Consider the following 22,104-nt stretch of genomic DNA (forward strand, 5'->3'; position numbering starts at 1 on the left):
AGTCAAACATCCATTACCAAAAGACTTAGAGAAATGATTCTTTTATACTTATGTAGTTACTTAATAGCATCAAGTAAGTAAGCATCTGGTAATTAGCCAAATGAGATTGCTTCTATGGACGGGCTTGCAGTTAAGAATAAGCCTGAGGTCATTTTTATTGAGGGTGAAAAGTAGCCTGGCCAGAGCTGCATTTGAAAAACTTGAAGAATGGCAATGTAACGGTCAAGCCAACAAATAGTTTATGTACAGAATGTATAAGTATGTAATTCAGAGTGTTTCTTTCCTTAGTACCTTGGGTATTTTGGAGATGCAAAGAGTAAATACAAAAAGATATATGTGAAATTCATTGAAAACACAAACAAAAAGGAATATGTCAGAGTGTGTTCCAAAAAGCCAAGAAGTAAGCCTTCACAAACTATCAGGTATTTATTTTTGTATGTAATATATTTATATAGAAGTTATTGGAAGACTTATTTTTGGCAATGTAATTTTTAAGTTTATTTTTTTAGTAATCTCTACACCTAATGTGGGGCTTGAACCCACGACCCCAAGATCGATTCGCACATTCCTCTGACCAAGCCAGCCAGGCACGCTGGCAGTGTTTTATATAAAGAATTACATCAATTAGGGGCGCCTGGGTGGCTCAGTCGTTAAGCATCTGCCTTCGGCTCAGATCATGATCCCAGGGTCCTGGGATCGAGCCCCACATGGGGCTCCCTGCTCAGCAGGAAGCCTGCTTCTCCCTCTCCCTCTCCCACTCCCCCTGCTGGTGGTCCCTCTCTCGCTGTGTCTCTCTCTCTGTCCAATAAATAAATAAAATCTTTTTTAAAAAAAATTACATCAATTAAGGAGCCTGATGTTTTTTTCGTTATATACAAGTCTGAAAATTCAGTAATAACTAATAAATGTACGAAGTGATTCCTTTTGAAGTAATGAGATAGGGGCTATAAATTTCGTGACTGTGGTGGGATGGGCATTCTTTTATTTCCCAGAGTCCTTTGGGTGTCACCCTAATGTGGGGGGGGGGTGAATGAATCAAAAGATTTGAGTCCAGCTTTTTGTGACCTAGAGTAACACAACATTTTTGAAGCCCTTTTTTATCCAAAAAATGAAAATTATAATGAAGTTTCAAATTTGAAATGAAATGAATTTTGGAAAAAGTTGTAAAACCTGTTCATTACTAAGCAAGTGTACAATAGAATTATCATCATATTAATTATTGTGATTCTGGGTTGTCTGGAACATGAATCTGGAAGATAGGTGACCTAGCCACATTCCTGGGATCTCTATGGGAAAAGGGGGTTTGACCCTAGATATTCTCAATCAAATGCTAGGAAGGTCTAGTTTTGATTAAGATTCCAACTTTCTGGAAGCTGCGCCCCTTTTTTTTTTTTTTTTCCCCAATTTTCTTGTTTATTTAACAGAGAGACACAGCAAGAGAGGGAACACGAGCAGGGGGAGTGGGAGAGGGAGAAGCAGGCTTCCCACTGAGCAGGGAACCCAACGTGGGGCTCGATCCCAGAACCCTGGGATCATGACCTGAGCCGAAGGCAGTCACTTAATGACTGAGCCACCCAAGTTCCCCTGTGCACCTTATTTTATGGTGAAATTACATCCACTTGAATCTCCAGAACTAACACAGCAAATCTTGAGGGGCTCTTGGACAGATATAGTTGGGTCGCCACATCAAAACCTGGTTCCACCAGGGGCGCCTGGGTGGCACAGCGGTTGGGCGTCTGCCTTCGGCTCAGGGCGTGATCCCGGTGATCCACGTCAGGCTCCTCTGCCATGAGCCTGCTTCTTCCTCTCCCACTCCCCCTGCTTGTGTTCCCTCTCTCGCTGGCTGTCTCTATCTCTGTCAAATAAATAAATAAAATCTTGAAAAAAACAAAAAAACAAAAAAAACCTGGTTCCATCAAAGCCTGGGAGTATTTCAGATTGTCAGAGCTAGATATGACTATAAAGGGATATCATGCATTACTTCCAAAGCCTATGATCACTGGTTGTACAACCTCATCCACAGGAAAATGAGTTCATAAAGGGAGAGAAGGAATGAAGAGAGAGAAATAGAGATTGAATTAATAATAATAGTCCTTTAATAACTGAATATTGAATGTCAGTGGTTAGAGTGTATTTCAAGAGGATTTGGGAGGGATCATCATTGGAGATGTATAGGACTTGGGCTTCATTTTGGAGGTGTTGGTGAAGTAATCAAATATACTTCTCTTCACTAGCATTACTCATTTTTGGTCTAATTTATTTTAATTTGACAAGATTTCAGTGTGTTAATGAAGTTTGTCTGTAACATTGCAGAACTGTTCAGACGAAGCCAAGTAGTAGCAGTAAAGCTTCTGATCCTCCAGCCCCAAAAACTACGACTACAAAAGCCCCTTCCGTGAAACCCAAAGTTAAACAGCTGAAAGTAAAGGCTGAGCCACCACCAAAGAAACGGAAGAAATGGAAAGAAGAGTTTTCATCATCCCAATCGGATTCCTCTCCTGAGGTCCATTCCAGTAGTAGTGATGATGAGGGTAAGTTCTCCGTGAAATGAATGCCGTGATAACTGTAGGTTATCTGCGTGAACAGGGAGAAGCAGTGATGCTCACAATGCAAAACTGTTTTATTTTTCAGGGGATTTACCTACCTGATTAAGTTCGGCCTAGCTTTTGTAAAAATAAATTCAGAAAATACAGACATACGTATATACGTACATATAAATTCACGTTCCTTGAACACTAAATGAAAGCATGGTTTGCCCACACATACAACCTTGTAAAGTAGAAATAGAAGCGAACTGAAAAGACTGTTGGAGTTTTAACCATAGTGATGCCAGTTATCTCACCTCATTGGGTAGGATGGGGATTAGATAAGACGATTTATACTAAAAGTCCTATTGTTCTGAAGTTCTGAGTCAATGTTTATGCTAGAAGAAAAGAATAAAATGAGCCTAGGAAGCAGCAACTCTGAAACTGTGGTTAGTAGGTAATAGTAATATATATATATATATATATATATGATAATGTGTACTTAAGTGTATATTGAATATGTGTAACTCTATAATATTCATACTGCTGTGTATCTGCCCCTTGCCAACCAGCTGCCCTTGACTAAGCTAGGTAACCTCTCTGTGCCTCAGTTTTCTCTTTCATAAAATGAAAAGGTTGAAATAGATCAGCAGTTATCAAACTCTTTGACCTTAGAACACTTTTCTATACTTTTAAAACTGTTGATGGGGCGCCTGGGTGGCACAGCGGTTAAGCATCTGCCTTCAGCTCAGGGCATGATCCCGGAGTTATGGGATCGAGCCCCACATCAGGCTCCTCCGCTATGGGTCTGCTTCTTCCTCTCCCACTCCCTCTGCTTGTGTTCCCTCTCTCGCTGGCTGTCTCTATCTCTGTTAAATAAATTAATAAAATCTTTAAAAAAAAAAAAAAAAACTGTTGAAGATGCCAAAGAGCATTTTTGTAGGCTGGATGTTGGTATAGATGTAGATATTTGTTGTAGTTACTTTATTAGAAACTAAATCTGAGAAAGTTGTAAAACACAAGAACACACCAGTGCACATTCCATTAGCCATCAAGCTTGTTGTGTAATATATGTAAGAAACATCAAGTATTTCAGTCTAGGGCAGAGGTTGGCAAACTGGCCAGTGGGCCAAATCTGACCGGCAGCCTATTCTTGTAAATAAAGTTTTATTTGGAACACGGATTCATTTACATATTTTCAGATAGTTGCTTTTCTACTATGGTGGCAGATTTGAGTCATTGCTACAGAGAGCATATGACCATTCAGGCCTCTAATACTTGCCCCTGGCCCTTTCCAGAAAAAAATTTGGTGACCCTTCTTCTGGAGCATGAAGTTGGAGGTAGGCAGAAAAAGATGGAAAGGACGATGGAAGGCTGCATATGCCAAGCTAAAGCTAAAAAGCCTGGGATCCTGTAAGCCCAGGAGAGTCCCTGGAGGGATTTACGTAGGGAACAAACATGGTAAAATTGGAATTTGAGTTACAGGACATCATAGTTCAGGTATAAATTGAAAGTCTGAACCTAAGTTGCTGCAGTAGGGGTGGAAGAGGTGGACACATAAGAAATTCAGGCTGAACGTGAATGATGAATTGGGCATTGGGGGTGCTGTAGAGGTTGATGGCCAGGTTGGCTTCTGACATTACAAGTATCATTGCTTGGGAGCTCATCTTAAAGCTTATTTGAGTAGAGGAGAGTTGTAACAAAAAGTCTTCTTCAGTGCAGAAGTCTAGTTTAAATGTGTTGTTTTTAAAAGCTACTTAGGGGCGCCTGGGTGGCTCAGTCGTTGATTCGGCTCAGGACGTGATCCCAGCATTCTGGGATCGAGCCCCACATCAGGCTTCTCCGCTGGGAGCCTGCTTCTTCCTCTCCCACTCCCCCTGCTTGTGTTCCCTCTCTTGCTGGCTCGCTCTCTGTCAAATAAATAAATAAAATCTTTAAAAAATCATTTTAAAAAAAAGCTACTTAAAGTGTGCACATCAGAATTTATAAAGAAATTCAGTGCTTTGACTATGTGTGGAAGGCAATATACATAATCTTTGCAGTTTGCATTCCTGCCTACTGTTGAGAGTGGAGTGGTTTTGGTTCTGAATGTGCACACAACCGTACCGCTTCTTCACATGACATTTGAAGATGAAAATTTTTCTTTATTGGTAACTTGAGTTGTTGCCACTAGGTGTCACTAATAGATAAGCATTTTAAAAAGGCAAATACTGATAATAAACAGATTTATAGGCTGGTGGTTTTCAAAACTGTTTGTTTCAAGACTTCTTTATCATCTTCAGATTTATTGATGATTCCAAAACACTTGTGTTTTTGTGGCTTTATCCATTGGTATTTACCAAATATCAATTAAAATAAATTTTTAAAATATTATTTAAAATAAACCCGTTACATATTAATATTTTTTTAACTGTATTTTCCTAAACTAACAGTAGTTCGAAGAGTAGCATTTTTATATTTGCTTCTACATATATTATCTCGGCTAAAATATATAAAGAAAACCCAGCCTTGGGTCACCTGTGTGGCTCAGTCAGTTAAGCATCTGCCTTCGGCTTGGGTCATGATCCGGGGTCCTAGGATTGAGCCCCGCATTGGACTCCATGCTCAGCAGGGAGTCTGCTTCTTCCTCTCTCTCTGCCCCTCCCCCTGCTCTTGTGCTCTCTCTCACTCACTCTCTCAAATAAGTAAAGTCTTAAGGAAGGAAGGAAGAAAAAAGAAAGAAAGAACAAAAGAAAGAAAAGAAGGAAGGGAAAGAAAAGAGGAAAACCCAGCTTTATGTAGATTTGTAGTTGGGAAAGGGTGGAATATTTTAATTAAAATATTTTAATTTTCAGACAATTATGGATATTTTTATTTGATACTCAAAGGTTTTTTATTTTATAAACTTGACAAGTAGTAGTTTCTTCAACTTCTCGTGCTTGTTACATAAAATCTATTGGTTTGTCTTACCCTCTGAATGTATCTTTAATCCATGAATGGTCTTGTAACATTATCCATTGGTCGTATGAAAATATCTGTTAGCTCATTAATGTACATATTCTATTTCAATTTTTTCCACATTTAAAAAAATTGTGGTAAAATATATATAACATAAAATTTGCTGTTACAGCCATTTTTAAGTGTACAATTCAGTAGCATTAATTATATTCACACTGTTGTGCAATTATCACAACTACCTATTTCCAGGACATTTTCATCACACCAAACAGAAACTTTGTAACCGTGAAGCAATAACTCCCCATTCCCTTTCCCGCAGTTGCTGGTAATCTTGAATCTACTTTCTGTTTCCATGAATTTGCCCACTCTAAATATCTCATGTAAACCTGCCTGTCTTATTTCACTTAACATGATGTTTTCAAGATTCATCCATATTACAGCATGTTTTCACATTTATTGCTTTTTATGGCTGAATACTATTCCATTGTAAGTTTATCCATTATATGTTCACTTTATCTTTTCATCTGTTGATGGACATGAGTTGTTTCCACCTTTTGACTATTGGAAATAATGCTACAGTGAACATTGGCATACAAATATCTGTTTGTATCTTTTTTTCAATACATCTAGGAGTAGAATTTCTGAGTCATATGATAATTGTATGTTTAGCTTTTTGAGGAACCGCCAAACTATTTTCCACAGTGGTTGCACCATAACATCGCTACCAGCAATGCATGGGGTTCCAGTTTCTTCGCATCCTCACCCATATTTGTTCTATTTTGTTTTTGGTGTGTTGTTGTTATTTATTGTAGCCATCCTAGTAGGTAAACCTAGTGGTGTCTCATTGAGGTTTTGATTTGTATTTCCCTAACAACTAATGATGTGGAGCGTCTTTCCAAGTGTTTACTGGCTGTTGCCTTATCTTCTTTGGAGAAATGTCTCTTCAGATCTTTTGCCCATTTTTTAATTGCGTCATTTCTCCTTTTGTTCTTAAGTTGTGGGAATTCTTTATATAAACTAGATATTAAACCCTTATCAGATATATGATTTGAAAATATTTTATCCTATTCTGTAGGTGACATTTCACTTTTGATAATGTCCGTTGATGTACAAAAATTTGAAATTCTAATGAAGCCAAATTTATGGCTTTTTCTTCTGTTGCTTAGACTTTTGGTGTCATATTTAGAATCCATTGCCAAATACAAGGTCATGAAGATTTACCCTACTATATTTTCTTCTAAGAGTTTCATGATTTTAGCTCTTACATTGAAGTTATACGTTTTTACAGTATCAAAAAATAACATTAATACTACCACTGATCTCATCAGTGAACTCCCTAAGTATTAGGATGTTGTCAGCTCATAGTGGTAGATACACGTTTTCCAAAATTCTAATTTTCATTTGAAACCTCAGATTTTATCATTGGCAGCAAATGCTGTCAGTTGTTTTCATTGAATGACAAGTTCACTTCATTAATTTTTAAGAATACCAAGTCTGCCAAATACCAAGTCTGAATGGGCATGGTGTGTATGCCAATCATCCTTTCAAGTGAAAATGGTGTCGGAGGGGGAGAAAAGTGGCTAGTTCATCTTGTAACTCAAACAATTGCATAGATATTCTTCCTAGAGATAACCATCATAATTCGTGACAGAAGTGCTTGCATAGCTCTCATTTTATCACACAGAATATTAAGACATTTACTCAATAGTAAAGATTTAATACAAATAATAATTTTTACTGCTTCACCAAGGACTATTCTTTTTTTTTAAATTTTTTAACTTTTTTTATTAAGTAATCTCTACCCAACATGGGGCTCAAACTCACAATCTCAACCTCAAGAGTTGCATGCTCCACCAAATGAGCCAGCCAGGCACCCCAAGGACTATTCTTAAGTGAAAGCGGCTTTTCCCCCTTTTACAATGCATGGCAGTGCGATGGCAAAGTATGTGGCTGCTAGTACGATTTGGTGTCACTGCCCTGATTTATGCTGAGGCACCAGCAGTTTTACCCATCATTTTTATAAATGCAAACAGAGTGGAAAAGATATATAACATTTAATACTTTTATGAGAACAATTTTGAAATCAGAAAAAGGATCTTGGGATGTAAACCCCAGAAGGTCCTTGGACCATATTTTAAGAGCTGCTATTAAAGGCTATGATAATAGATTGTTAATAACAAAAAATGCAGCCAAGTAAATTTTAAAGATCAATTGGCTTTATTTTTCGATTCATGGATCAGGCGCATCCCATCTAGCAAGTAGAGGGGAGCTCAAAAAGACTGCAGAAGAGGAAGGGTTTTTAAAGGTAGAGAGAGAGTGGAAAAAATTAAATTATTAGCGAAGAATCCATTGTTTTAGGCAAGGCCACCCTCCTAAGGTGGAATGAAAGGGGTCTATCAGTAAATTTTCTAGTGCTGACTGGGAAATTCCCACATTGACAGGTTAAAGGTTACATTTCCGGGGGCTTGAAGCTACAGGTCGGTTAGGTGTTAGTAAGTCGTGGTTGTTTACTGACTTGGGGCCTTAACCTAAGTGACACCATTTTGGACCTGTGGTTCTTTTTTTCTTTTCTTTTCTTTAGCAAGTTATGTATTTGAATGAGAAAAGTAAAAATTGAGGCATTTCTAATCTTGCAGCTTTTGCCATTGAATTTCAGTGAAATTTTCTCTCTGCGTGAACTTTTATATTTTTTTTATAAATTTCTTACAAGCCTTGGCTCTAGACCAGAATTTTACATAATGTAAGTGTAGAAGTGAAAAGGAGATGGCTGCATATTAACTTACATGTTAGATGTCTTATGGTTTCTTTAATCTGGGGAACCCATCAGTTCTGCAATAGCACAAGCTGGTGGCAGATGTCTGCAGTGGGGCCAGGGGAGAAGAAACAGGTTCCTGTGGGGCTGATGGTTACAAGTGCTGGGCTGGAACTGGGCTTCAGAGTCACCTGGGAACCTTTAGAAGTGTGGTATTTGAGTTTCATTACTACAGCTACCACCCCCTACCCACCTACCCCCCCCCAAAAAAAAGATTTTGTTTTAATAAGTCCAGCAGTCTGGGTTCTTTTGTTTTGTTTTGTTTTAAAAGCCCTCTAGTGATTGAGATGTACAAACCAGCTTTGAGACTCTCTAACCCGGGATGTTTTTAAAAGCCAAATGGGCAAAACTTGAATTTGAAGAAATTTTATCTACAGCCTTTTTTCTGCTTATAAATAAAAGTGTTTTTAAAGTTATTAGGAAGGATATTTAATATTTCGTCTTTTTGCTCTCCCAGAATTTGATCCTCCAGCTCCCTTTGTCACTCGTTTTTTGAACACAAGAGCGATGAAGGAAACCTTTAAGAGCTACATGGAACTGCTTGTTAGCATTGCTTTGGACCCTGACACAATGCAAGCCTTAGAGAAGAGCAATGGTACAGTCTGCTAAGTAGTACTTTCTTGGTAGTACTTGATGGATCTTCTTTATTCTTGGCTGTTAGTTACATGTTTAATATATGGATTTTGTTACAGATATCCGTACATTGTCAGTTCACAAATCCATAATATTGATTCTATAAAGTAGTCCTATAATTCATGAATTGTCAGTACTTGAACAACTTTATATTGAATGTATTTTTATTGATTTCTACTCATGGAAAAATTATGTAACTACCCACAAGTCTTCACTAAGTGTCTGTATTACATGCAAGGTCCAGATGTCAATAGATTCTGCTTTCTAATAATTGAAAAGATGAACTGGATAATAGTGGTATAAAGATTAAAATCATATATTTGTGTCTAATAAAAGATACAAAACAGAATAATTATTTTCTAACTAATCAATAGTAAAACAATGCATGCATTGTGTTATATTCATTAATATTAGTCCTTTATACTCTTCCTTTAGTAACTTTTTCTTACAGTAAAATAGAGATGAAATTAATATCTGAAATAAACTGGTGATTCATTTATTTAATGTTGTTCACTAATATTTACCCCTCAGCTACCATGGCATTCTCCAAGGACAACTAAAAAAAAGGAACAAAAGGATTAATGAGCCAGTTTCCATTACCCTTCTATCAAAATGAATTGTATACATGTGTGATAAAGATAGTAATAAAGAAAAATCACTAACAATATACTTCAACAGCAGTGCCTAATAATCCATACACTTTGATACACACTGTTCTGTTTTAATCCCAGAACAGTTCAGGCAGCCATTTTGTAGATGAAGACAGTGAGGTCCATAGAAGTTAAGCGACTTGCTTAATAGCCCACAATTTCCAAGTAGCCGAGAAAGGATTACAATCCAAGGTCTAATTTCTGGTCCGTCATTTTTTTTTTTTTTTTACCGTAATCAGAGATAGTAATCTGTACATCTGTCATTTTAGAATCACGTAGAGCTGGAAGAGATGTAGAGATTACCTAATCTAAAACATTTATTTTGTAGATTAAGGTTCAAAGGGATTAAATGTATTTCATAGAGTTATAGAACAAGTTACTGGTAGAATCACCACAATTAAACCCTAATAGTTAATTCCCTAGGTTGGCATTTTTGCCATTATATGTTTTTTTCACTCAATGAAAACTCCTTGGTTCATAGAATATATATCTTAATACTGCTCATTTCTGGGTAGTTAGATTTTAATTGATTTTTTCCCCTGATGTTTATCATTGTTTTATGATTTTTCTCCATTTGCTATAAGGGGGAAAGACATTACTTGTTCTGTTTTAAAAATAATCCACAAATGTTTAAAACTTTGTTTTGTGAAATGTTAATTCTTAAAATTTTTGAAAAGATTTAATCACTACTAGAAAGATAAAAGAAAACTGTCAAGGTGTGTTATAGTGACCTTAGAATGCATTCCTCACTAAAGGACTTTTTCTTCAATTAGAAGACGTGTTCTTTCGCTGGTCGCTGTGCTGTGTTTGTATTCCAAATATAAAGAACCATTTTATTCAGCTACGAAATTAGTAGCCAGATTCTGAGGATTATATATACATTTTCAGAAATGTTTATTAAAGGTGATTAGTGTTACAAAATATATTATTATGCTGATAAATTAAGAAATAATCTAGTAACCTAAAATATTTAATACAGCACCAAAAATAATTAATAGTCTGATGAAAGTGCTTTTCTTAAAGGAGCTTAAAGTTTTTCTAAAGCTTCTTTAGAGAAAGGAAGTGAAAGGTTTTAGTTAGGAATCTTTATCATACTTTTACTCTCCCCTTTTATGGAATAACTGTGTTTTTGTGTTTGTGTTTTTGAAACTGGATTTTGATAGTTTTTCTTCCCCTACTTTTTCTTTGGCCCAAACTACAGTTAAATTAAGAATGTCATACTTGGGGCGGCGCCTGGGTGGCTCAGTCCTTAAGCATCTGCCTTCGGCTCAGGTCACGATCCTGGTGTCCCGGGATCAAGCCCCTCATGGGCTCCCTGCTCAGCAGAGAGTCTCCTTCTCTCGCTCCCTCTGCTGTTCCCCCTGCTTGTGCACTCGCTCTCTCTCTGTCAAATAAATAAATAAAATCTAAAAAATATATATGTATTTGGTATTTTATAGAATTTTATAATGTCAGATAAATCTATATTTTGTAATACAATTATTGTTTGGATGATAAATGAGGTCTAGAGAAATTAAGCATTTTGCTTACTGGTCACTTATCTGTCATCAGTCAATTCTAGTGGCAGACACAGGTTTAAACCCAGGACTTCTGATCCTGTCCCCCTACTATGCTGCTGCTTTCTCACTTGGCTATTGCAGACCTATTTTTCAAGTTAGTTTTTGTTCAGAAAGCTACGTGTCCACTATTTTAAAAGTAATATTTATATACGCCGATGAATTTAATGTCTTAACTTTGAGGAAAATTTGGATTTTTAACAAGTGTTTGTGTTGATAGTTTATCCTGTTAAAATCAATTTTTATTTTGTTTTAGATGAGCTACTTTTGCCTCATATGAAAAAAATAGATAGCATGCTGAATGATAACCGGAAGAGACTTCTTTTGAATCTTCATTTGGATCAGTCATTCAAGGTATTTCCTTCAGATGATTTATTAGCAAACTCACTGGTGATCATGGTCTTAAGTGTAATAGGCAGGAAACTTATGAAAGTCATTCTCAGTTTTATACAATTTTCACCCAATGAAAATTTGATTTTTATTCATTATGAATCTGTTTAGCTTGTCTTTTTATTAAGCCCATTCTTAGTGTTAATCATTTGCTTTTCCCTGCTTAAATTCATTTTTTAGGCTTTTATATTCATCTAGAGCTCCTTCTACATAATTTCCAAATGTTTTCAAAAGTACTTCCTTTAAACTGCCAAATTTCAGTCATTTTTCTTTTAAATCTTTTCAAAATTTTCATATTTCATCTATAATTAGAATTGGCTTTTCCTCAGCATAGTTACTGAAATTCCCTCACATGCCTGATTTACTCAGTATCTGAGGAAAAACTGGTCTTAACATAATGGCAGATACATGTAGTTACATCTGTTAATGTATCTTGGAACTCTAAATTGGTTTTGGTGTTATCAGAAATACAGAACAATAAAAAGCTAATCTAAACACAAAATCTATCACAGAAGCTACTTTGTAGTCAAAAAATTTCCAGCTTTTCTTATTGAAATTATAAAATACAACATTTAGAATCATTTGGTTGTATCTACCTTGGGAGAAGTTTTTTGTGCATTTGTATAGCTCTTTATTTTTATCAAGAGACTTTATTTTTATAGCAGTTTTAGTTTCACAACAAAATTGAGCAGGAAGCGCAGGAAGTTCCCATCTACCACACATGAACAACTTCCCCATTATCAACATGTCCCACCAGCGTGGTGCATTTGTCATAATTGATGAACCTACATTGACACGTCTTTCTAACCTGAAGTCCGTAGCTTGCGTGACTCACTCGTGGTGTACCTCCTGTTGGTTTGGAGAAAAGTATAATGACATGTTACCTACTATTAAAGTGTCATACAGTAGTTTCACTCCCTGAAAATCCACTGTGCTCTATTCATCCCTCCCTCCTTCCCCACCTTACCTCTGGCAACCACTGATCTTTTTACTGTCTCTGTAGTTTTACCTTTTCCAGAATGTCCTATAGTTGAAAACTGTACCATATGTAGCTTTTTCAGATTGGCTTCTTTCACATACTAATAAGAATTTAAGGTTCTCTGGCATCTGGCTGACTCAAAAGGTAGAGCCTATGACCCTTGATCTCAGGGTTGTGAGTTCAAGCCCCACGTTGGGCATAGAGCTTACTTTTAAAAATAAAAAAGATGGAAAAAATCACTTGTTTAAAAAAGAAGAATTTTTTTCTACCATGTCTTTTTATGGCTTAAGAGCTCATTTCCTTTTACTGGTGAATAATATTCCATTGTCCGAATATACCAGTTTATCTATTCATTTACTGAAGGACATACTGGTTGCTTCCTAATCTTGGCAGTTATCAATAAAGCTACTATATAAACATTTGTGTGCAGGTTTTTGTGTGGATATAAGTTTTCAATTCATATGGGTAATTTGTATAGCTTTTCCACATCCCTATTTTATCTGAACACATAAAAGTAAAAATTGACTCATTTTAGCTAGGTGAAAATTAAAGCTCTGAGATTGAGTTCAAAATTAAAAGACACCAGAGGTGCCTGGCTGGCTCAGCCAACAGAGCATGTGACTCTTGATTTGGGGTTGTAAGTTTGAGCCCCGCGTTGGGTGCAGAATTTAGTTTAAAAAAAAAAAAATCGAAGTTAAATGACACCAACCTACTAATAGTCCTGTATTCTCTACTGACATTCACTTGCAGAGAAAAAAAAGTCAAAAGGTAGTATAAAACCTAGTACTAAGAATCTGGTCTACTGACTCCTAGTCCAGTATTTTCTGCAGAGAAGAGAATGCTGTTATGTGGGTGTTTTCTAAAAATTTACTAAATCTTAAAAATGACCAGTTTTGGCTACCCATTCTATTTTTAAAGATTCTATTTTTTTAAAATAATCTCTACACCCAACATGGGGCTCAAATTTACCCCAAGGTCAAGAATCACATGCTCCACTGACTAAGCCAACCGGACACCCATTGGCTAACCATTTAGGATAGTTAAACCAGTTCTCTAATAACTTGTATTAAAATAAGGCCACCACTAGGAATTTAATAGATTCAGTAGGTATTTAAGGCTCATGCAATAGTTTATGATGAACAACTGAAAAATTAGTTTTCATATTCTTATTTTCAAATAAAAAAACACAAAATTTCTAATTTTGAAATTACAGTTGTTAATTTTGATTATTTTCATTTATAGCAATTAGCATTTCAAAGCCAAAATACATACATAGTACTACAATATAATTTTCAAATAGTAAAGTATTACAAATATATTATAAAAATTAAAAGATTTTCTATTCTTTAGTAATAATTAACATCATTACATATGATGAACTCAATAATTTTAGGAATCCTAAAGCCTTTTGAAGTTAATCATTTTCTGTTTTTCTCTGAAATCCATGTGCTTCCAATCATCTTTAGCATCTTGTCACAAAAGGTGCTTGGGAACTCCGAGTCTGGAAGAGAGTTGGCCCTGAAGGTTGTAACTGTTTATAAAATGGTGTAGCTTATCGAATGGGAACTTCATTCTGAATAATAAATATAATGGGAGCACTTGAACTCTTTTAGTGTCAAAATAGTAAATGATAGTGGTAACTCAGTTTAATCTTTTAAAACAACATTTTTTTTTTAAGTAAACTCTGTGCCCAACTGAGCCAGCTGGGTGCCCCTCAAAACGGTACTTAAACTGGTTAAATTTAGCTACAAATATCATTCAGTTATTATTTGTAGTTTTTCATGTCCAGATGATTTGCCAAATAGATCAGGGCAAAACATGCCAGAGACTTTTAAAGAGTGGACTAGAATTGATTTGGCCACATGGCCACCAAGTTACCAGTGAGTAACTACTGTGTCATTGTGGCCAGAAAATGCATCAAAGTCTGTTAGACTATTCATACAACTGAGGTCAAAAGACGCAGAGAAATGGTGAAGCCAGAGACGTATTGTAATGCTCCTTGTTCTCACTGTTCTCATCAGGGAGAGATCCCGGATCAGATGCATTCTTTATAGCAGGGCTTGGCCAAGAGTCAGGGTGTTGACAGTGGTTGAATTGGTAGAGCTTTTAAGAAACCCATGTCTCTCTTTCTCCTACTTTGAAGCAGCAGAGAGGCATTTCTAGAGCTCCCTGGCTTGTTACAGAGTCCCTACTGTACCATGTGCTCTTGGCATAAAGCAGGTCATAGGGTAAAGTTCACCCAGGTTCGAGGGATGAGGAAATAGATTCCACGTCTTGATGGAGGAGGTACAAAGAATTTGTGGCTCTGTTTAATACCCACGTGTATTTCTATATTGTGTATATTTACCACACCCCACCTATATACATGTGTGTACTATATATAAATGTATGTATATAGTTCTGTATTTTTTAAAATAAGTTTTGAATAGCTGGAAGTAGTTTGGATTAGTTTTCTTCTGATGTCAGTTATTTTTGCTTTATTTTAAAGAATGCTTTGGAAAGCTTTCCCGAACTAACAATAATTACTCGAGACTCTAAAGCAAAAAGTGGGGGTTCTGCTATTTCTAAAATCAAAATGAATGGCAAAACTTATAATAAGAAAACTCTAAGGACTTCTAAAACAACTACCAAATCTGCACAAGTAAGTATACATGGATTGATATAATTATACCTTTTCTAGTTAATATAATTCCTCTTTAAAATATTGAAACAAGCAAATACTTTCCTCTATTGTTATTATATGTGAAGTCTTTTCAGGTAGTAATGAGCAGCTCCAGCTCAAGGAACAGAGACTCCATCTTATCTTGTTTTTATTTATTTTGTTTGAGAGAGACTGAGAGACCGAGTGGGAGGAGGGGCAGAGGGAAAAGCAGACTCCCTGCAGAGCAGGGAGCAGGAGGCAGGGCCCGGAGGCAGGCTCCATCCCAGGAGCCTGGGGTCATGACCTGAGACAAAGGCAGACGCTTAACCGACTGAGCGACCCAGGTACCCAGTGCTTGCAGTTTTTTAAAATAGTTGAATAGACAAGGAATTACTTGATGCCTGTATTTATATTTTCTATATTTTTTGTCATTAGATACAAATGCATACAGATAAGTGAGTGTGCACATATTCCATAAGATTCAGTATTCCGTATCTGTAAAATTACTGCCTTTTTAGAAATCAGTTTAGCAACGTATCTATTTCACAACAAAAATATATTCTGTAGAAACACATTTCACAAATGCATAAAAACGTATGCTTTTGCTCATTGTGCAATTATAAAAGCTATCCAGTTATGCATCACCAGTGGGAAACTGGATAAAGAGCCATCCAGATAATGTAATACTACGTACTTTTAAAAAAGAGACTCGGGGCACCTGGGTGGCACAGCGGTTAAGCGTCTGCCTCCGGCTCAGGGCGTGATCCCGGTGTTCTGGGATCGAGCCCCACATCAGGCTCCTCCTCTATGGGCCTGCTTCTTCCTCTCCCACTCCCCCTGCTTGTGTTCCGTCTCGCTGGCTGTCTCTATCTCTATCAAATAAATAAATAAAATCTTTTAAAAAAATAAAAATAAATTTAAAAAATTAAAAAAAATAAAAAAGAGACTCATTCTTTCAATAAAATTTTTTGAGTGCCTGTTGTATGCCAAATACTGTTCTAAGTACTAGGAATAGAACTGTGAAAAATGGGGGCGCCTGGGTGGCACAGCGGTTAAGCATCTGCCTTCGGCTCAGGGCGTGATCCCGGCTTTATGGGATCGAGCCCCACCATCAGGCTCTTCCGCTATGAGCCTGCTTCTTCCTCTCCCACTCCCCCTGCTTGTGTTCCCTCTCTCGCTGGCTGTCTCTATCTCTGTCAAATAAATAAATGAATAAATCTTTAAAAAAAAAAAAAAAGAACTGTGAAAAATGATCAAAATTCCCTGCCCTCATATAATTTATAGTGGTTGGGGGTTATATTTAATAAACAGAAAGATATGCAAGTTTTAGTTAGGTTAGAAACAAGTTATGACACATAAAGTTGCAAAACAATATGTGTAGTAGGATTTCCTTCCCATTACAGAATTTGTGTCGTTAATATATGTTATACATGAGAAAATATGGAAGAATATATCCCATGCTCTTACCCTTGTTTATCTCTGAAGCAAGAGATTATACAGATTATTTTATTTTATACCTCATCTTACATGTTTACTGTTTAAATTTTTCTGCTTAATTTTTTTTGGAATACTGTGTGTTTATATTCAGAAAACAATGAAGATTCTAAAATACAGTTTAAATCCTTATTTTGAATAAGCCTCTTGTCCATATTTAAGCCTATATCTAGCCATATTAGTCATTTATTTTTAACATTCCCGTTGACACTTTTGGTCTAGTATTTTTATAAAAGTATTTATAGCTCAAATATTCTGTGAAATAAATATGCCTATAAACTCTTCTCTTTTTATAGGAGTTTGCTGTTGACCCAGAGAAAATACAGCTGTATTCTTTGTATCATTCACTCCATCATTATAAATATCATGTTTATCTGATATGTAAAGATGAGGTAATTTTTTTTCATTTATTTAAAAAAGAAATGTTTTTCTGAACTTTAAAGAGACTATAGCTGTAGTCTTTTTTAATGTCTTAAAGAGAATTGTTAAAAAATACATGTGTCTGTATTGTCTTATAAATAATGTTATTCTGAATCTCTCTTATGTGTTGTGCTCATACTAATCTAAGGTTCTTACAGGAGCTGTAAGTGGTAATGTTTTTAGGCTGTTATGCTTGCTTTACATTGCCATAATAAATGGTACTTTCATTTTCTTCCCTCATAATGATCCTGCTTTAATTCACTTCAGTCACTGCTTTGATACCCTGCCGTCTTCCTTATCACTAGAATGGCCTTATCCCACTTAATTGCTGAGAAAGGGATTTTTGTGCGTTGGCAGGAAGAAATGATAGTTAAAATTTAATTGTAACTTTTAAGTATTATAATTCAAGTTTCTCAGAAGTTATATATAATACAATAATACCACTTTGTGTGGGATATAATGATCAATTTCCTCAAAGCTTAAATGGCTGTAGACTGTACTATGTTTTTGATCAGTACTACCAGTTTTTAACTAACAGTGGAGTTGGAGTGAGGCTATACTTGATGTATTTGATGATAAGCGGTGGAAAGGTGTTCATAAATCTAACCTCTAGCAAAGGAGAAAATACAGATGGTCACGCAACATATGATGACTATTTTTACAATGCTCTGAAATGCAGAATTGACCCCAAAATTTGTCACTTACCTTTTAACACAATTGGAAGGAATTCAAAAACTTTGAACCATTTTTTTTCTAGCCTTCCTCTTTGCCCTCATGGAGCTAAAAATGATAGGGTGAGGCTTCACCCAAATTTATATGAAATAATCATTCTCCATGGATGGAATTTTTTTTAATTAATATTTGTAGGTGGTATTCATAAAATCCTTTTCATTCAAGATATAGAAACAGTGAACCCTCATGAAGAGCTAACAAAGTGCTAAGTATAAGCTAATGTGATAATTCTCTTTATTTTAGATTTCTTCTGTGCAGAAAAGAAATGAAGACTTAGGACAGGAAGAAATTGTTCAACTTTGTATGAAAAATGTAAAATGGGTGGAAGACCTATTTGAAAAATTCGGAGAACTTCTAAATCATGTGCAGCAGAAGTGTCCCTAACATATACACGACAGTTCTGTGTTACAGCACTAATGAACTGGCGGGGGCGGGTGCTCACAGGGGTGTAGGGCCTCAGATAAGTGAATGTCAAGCAGTGGTCTCCTGCGGGCACACCTGCTTTGATCACAGAACTTACATGATGACCTCTGCTAAAGGACAGTGGTGCTGCCAAGGAAGTCAGTCCTTTGGAAATGGACCTAAAATCCCACCACATTTTTATCCTAATGAATGATTTTTCTATTTTGTAAACCATTGGGTAACTGAGTTTTATTTTCAGAAATGTTTTTTGACAAATGATGAAGCATGCACTAAATATAATTTTTCTTTATTGCTAGAGAGATAACACTTAAGTAACTCGATTATTTTTTCCTGACTCCGACTAAACACCAGAAGGAAAGAGAGGTGGCACCAAACGCCTGTGTTTATATTCGTGTCTGGCCACAAAACGGAAAGTGTTGTACATTCTGTAAACAGATCTGGTGTGATGTGACATTTTGTATGAGAATATCCTCAATTTAAAATATGAAATTCAGAAACTACATTCTGCTTTACGAACTCCTTTTACTATTAACATGTTCAGGAAACTGGATGTGGAATTGGTGCAATTCTAGGACTGCTTTTTTGTGTCAAATTATATTGTAATGAAAAAACAATGACATACTATTTTCCCTATCTCAAAGAAAAGTATTTTCCTTTATACTGTTTTTTCCTTTGGAAAAATTTTCAATTGTACATTTTATTTCACTAATAGTTGTATTTTTCACAAGGAAAATGTTGTGGTTATAATTATGTTTGATGTATCTGTACTACACTTTTCATTATTTTCAGTAAATCTTATTTAGTTATATATTGAATTTCTATTGTGAATTCTATCTTGAGGTAACCATTTTTGTTTATACGGATTTGCTTCAGTGTTATCCAGAATATGCATTCAATACTAGAATTAGTGTAGCTTTATAAATGGAGTTGTGTTAGACACTGCAGTCATTTTCTAATTCATGAAAATCAGTTCCTTACTAAACTAATACTTGATTAACTGATTTGCCAAAGTCAAAAATAACCACCATTATGCATTTGGAAGAATAAAATTTATAATTTTATAATTAGGCTACATGCAGTGTTAAACACAGCTTACCTAACTCTTAGAACTGGAAGTGGTAGAACTCTCCTTTTGGTGCCTTTCCAACCTTTATACATGCTGTTGTAGCTTTCTTTAGTTTGATAGCTAGCGTTTCAAGTAGTTTAGCTGAGACAGTGAATGTATTAGGTTCAACATGACCTTTTGTTTTATTCGTGTTTGCCAACAGGATGCCTTATTTGTTTGAGAAAAAGATTTACTAGTGTCCTTCTAAACGATCTCCTTTTTTAGGATTCTAAAGAAGTTGTTAATCATCATACTTTTTGTTTATTTTACCACCATTTAGTGCCTTAAGTCCTATCAAGAAAGCAGTGTTCCTGCTCAATGCCCAAATAAGAGGTGCTTATGTGGACATTGCTGTTGTCTTGATTTTGAGTTAACAGGCCAACTTCTTATACCTAAAACCTTGGTAAACTGGCAAAAAATTAAAGATAACATGATAAAACATTGTAGCATTGGATAGAAAGTGAGTATTTGAGTTAAGCTTACATATTTATTTCTGGTGGTTATCCTATTAAAAGCAATAATCCTTAATCCAACAATCTTTGTACCTGCCATTAGACAAGGTAATAATAGAAGTTTCTCTCGATGGTTAAAATTTCCGATTCCGAACGTTTTTTTAGAAGACCCATTTAAACGGTTTATTGTGAAAACAAAAGTAACCTATTAGATTCGTTTTGCCTAACTCAAATGAGACTTACCAGCAGTGAGAGCATCATAGAATTGATTTGCTAAGTGGAGAAGAGTAGGAAGCAGCCATATTTCTTTCTGCTATTGACTCTGGACAGAATTGGTTTCTTTCATTTCTAAAGTGCAGAGTAGATAACTACATCTCCTAACGTAGTGTTATGTGTACACGTCTTTACTCCCCCAGCTTACTTTCCTGAATCATTGATGGTTAAACATTTTTAAAAGCCGTCATGAGTTTAGCTAACACTTGAAGTACATGTTTGAAATCACTAGCCACATCTCCTTCGTAAGGCCCATGGAAAACAGGGACATTTTCTTAAAGTTGATTGTATGTTTCCTATAGAAAATAACCCATTTCCTTTTCAACTGCAGTTGCCCTGAAAAGTGTTGGCAGTTGTATTCATTTTAGCGAAACAAGTGTTTTTGTCATATCAGAGGCCAAGTCTTTGATAACTGCCTAAAGGAGACCCCGTTGTTTCACACCATCTTCTCTCATTTGATCATATATTCTAGGCAAGGACATCAAACTCGGGCCTTAACAAAAAGTGGGACTCTTATTATGATGTCCATTCATGAGTCCTTTCTTTGTAGGAAGTTGAATAAATACTTAGCTGGTTAGCATTCACATTCCTTGCCAGAGAGCTTGAAATTTATGATATAGAAATAATTTTAGGTTGTAGATAGACTTAAAGAGGTAAAGCACATATTGCCACCATCCAGGAAAACATTTTTAAGAAAGATTGGATTTTCCTCCCTACAGATACCTGGAAATAATTTAATATAAAAAATCATTTTGTGTTGGTGTTTATTTGTAGTTCAGATTAGTGGGTATAGAAGGAGCTTCCTTGTTCCCATTTTCATGATAACCCAGTATCCACTTATTTGATCTTCTAATGAAGTCACAAATTTATCATGACTTATGAATTATCATGGTAAGTCAACAACAGAAACTGGAAACCGTCCGTTTTACTATTACACTATCAAATAGAAAACATTGGTGAGGTGGAAAAATCCTAATTTAAAACAGTTTAGAAAATGTTCAGATTACGTTTCTAAATTTCTTTAAATTTCTAAAACTTAAAAATGACAATTACAGATGACTCCTACCTTATTATTGTTTTCAGAGCTTTCCTCACATTTTTTAAAGTCTCACTTTCCTTTTAATATATATATTTATTTTTGTTGAAACAGCTGTTTTCCAGTCTATGATTTTGAAGATATACCCATAAAACCAACATAGCAGCAAGGTTATTGAATTAGCTTTGGGTCCCAAAAGTTGCTTCAGATGTGCAAGTTGTGAATTTTACTGTATTTGTAGAATACAGTTTTTGTTTTAAACTGTAGTTCCATCTGCTTCTCAAAAATGCTTTTCAAATAGAGTAAACTGTCCCAGGACAACTGCTTCTACCTGTGTCGATTGCATTTGACACGTAACTGCACAAATGAACAATGTACACTATTGGTTGTGCATTAACTTACATGTACAACTTTTGGCATCTATGTTCACAAATGCATGTTTTCAAAAATCACCTTTATTTATAAGTGACAATAATTGAAGTTAAGGATACAAAGAAACCTGCATTTGTAGCCCAGAGTTTTAAGTGGTCCATAATACAATGTATGGAAATGTGAAAGACAATTTTGTATATTTGTTTGTTACTAACTCAGATCATTAAAATGAAAACAGTTTTTTAAACAACAAAATCAGAATGTTTTGAGGTTTCTTTTTTTTTAAGAACTGAAAACTGAGGTATTCTATTATCCAAAAACATCATCATGTTATAAATTCTTCTCGCAACACATAGCATATTGTAAAGTCCTAAACAAAGTTATTAGGAAGAAATCTATATAAGCTATTGAATAGGTAAAAATGAGTTATCCTGATTCCTTAATTTCTAGAATAAGACGACCCTGCCTTACCTTCATATTGCTATGTAAAAACCTTAAGTATTTCAAGTAAATATATATTCAGCATATTTGCTGTGTTTTAATTAGTTTTTTTTTTTTTCTTTTTTAAGTAATCTCTAGGGGCACCTGGGTGGCTCAGTCGGTTAAGCATCTGACTTCCACTCAGGTCACGATCCTGGGGTCCTGGGATGGAGCCCCTCATCAGGCTCCCTGCT

At 35.6% G+C, this 22,104-nt stretch overlaps 1 protein-coding gene across 5 annotated transcripts in view; it reads left to right on the top strand.

Moving 5' to 3' along the window:
• Positions 1 to 21,680, top strand: part of QSER1 (glutamine and serine rich 1) — a 75,595-nt gene extending 53,915 nt beyond the window's left edge. For all 5 annotated transcript variants that reach the window (XM_034644979.1, XM_034644976.1, XM_034644978.1 and 2 more), the window contains 7 exons: positions 289 to 422; positions 2,314 to 2,531; positions 8,732 to 8,869; positions 11,370 to 11,467; positions 14,971 to 15,123; positions 16,914 to 17,009; positions 18,013 to 21,680. In XM_034644979.1, the coding sequence (XP_034500870.1) occupies positions 289 to 422; positions 2,314 to 2,531; positions 8,732 to 8,869; positions 11,370 to 11,467; positions 14,971 to 15,123; positions 16,914 to 17,009; positions 18,013 to 18,153 (978 nt within the window). In that variant the 3' untranslated portion in view covers positions 18,154 to 21,680. The remainder of the gene's footprint in view (positions 1 to 288; positions 423 to 2,313; positions 2,532 to 8,731; positions 8,870 to 11,369; positions 11,468 to 14,970; positions 15,124 to 16,913; positions 17,010 to 18,012) is intronic.
• Positions 21,681 to 22,104: the final 424 nt, after the last annotated feature.

This window comes from Ailuropoda melanoleuca, chromosome 16 (genome assembly GCF_002007445.2).
Source record: "Ailuropoda melanoleuca isolate Jingjing chromosome 16, ASM200744v2, whole genome shotgun sequence".
Lineage (NCBI taxonomy): Eukaryota > Metazoa > Chordata > Mammalia > Carnivora > Ursidae > Ailuropoda > Ailuropoda melanoleuca.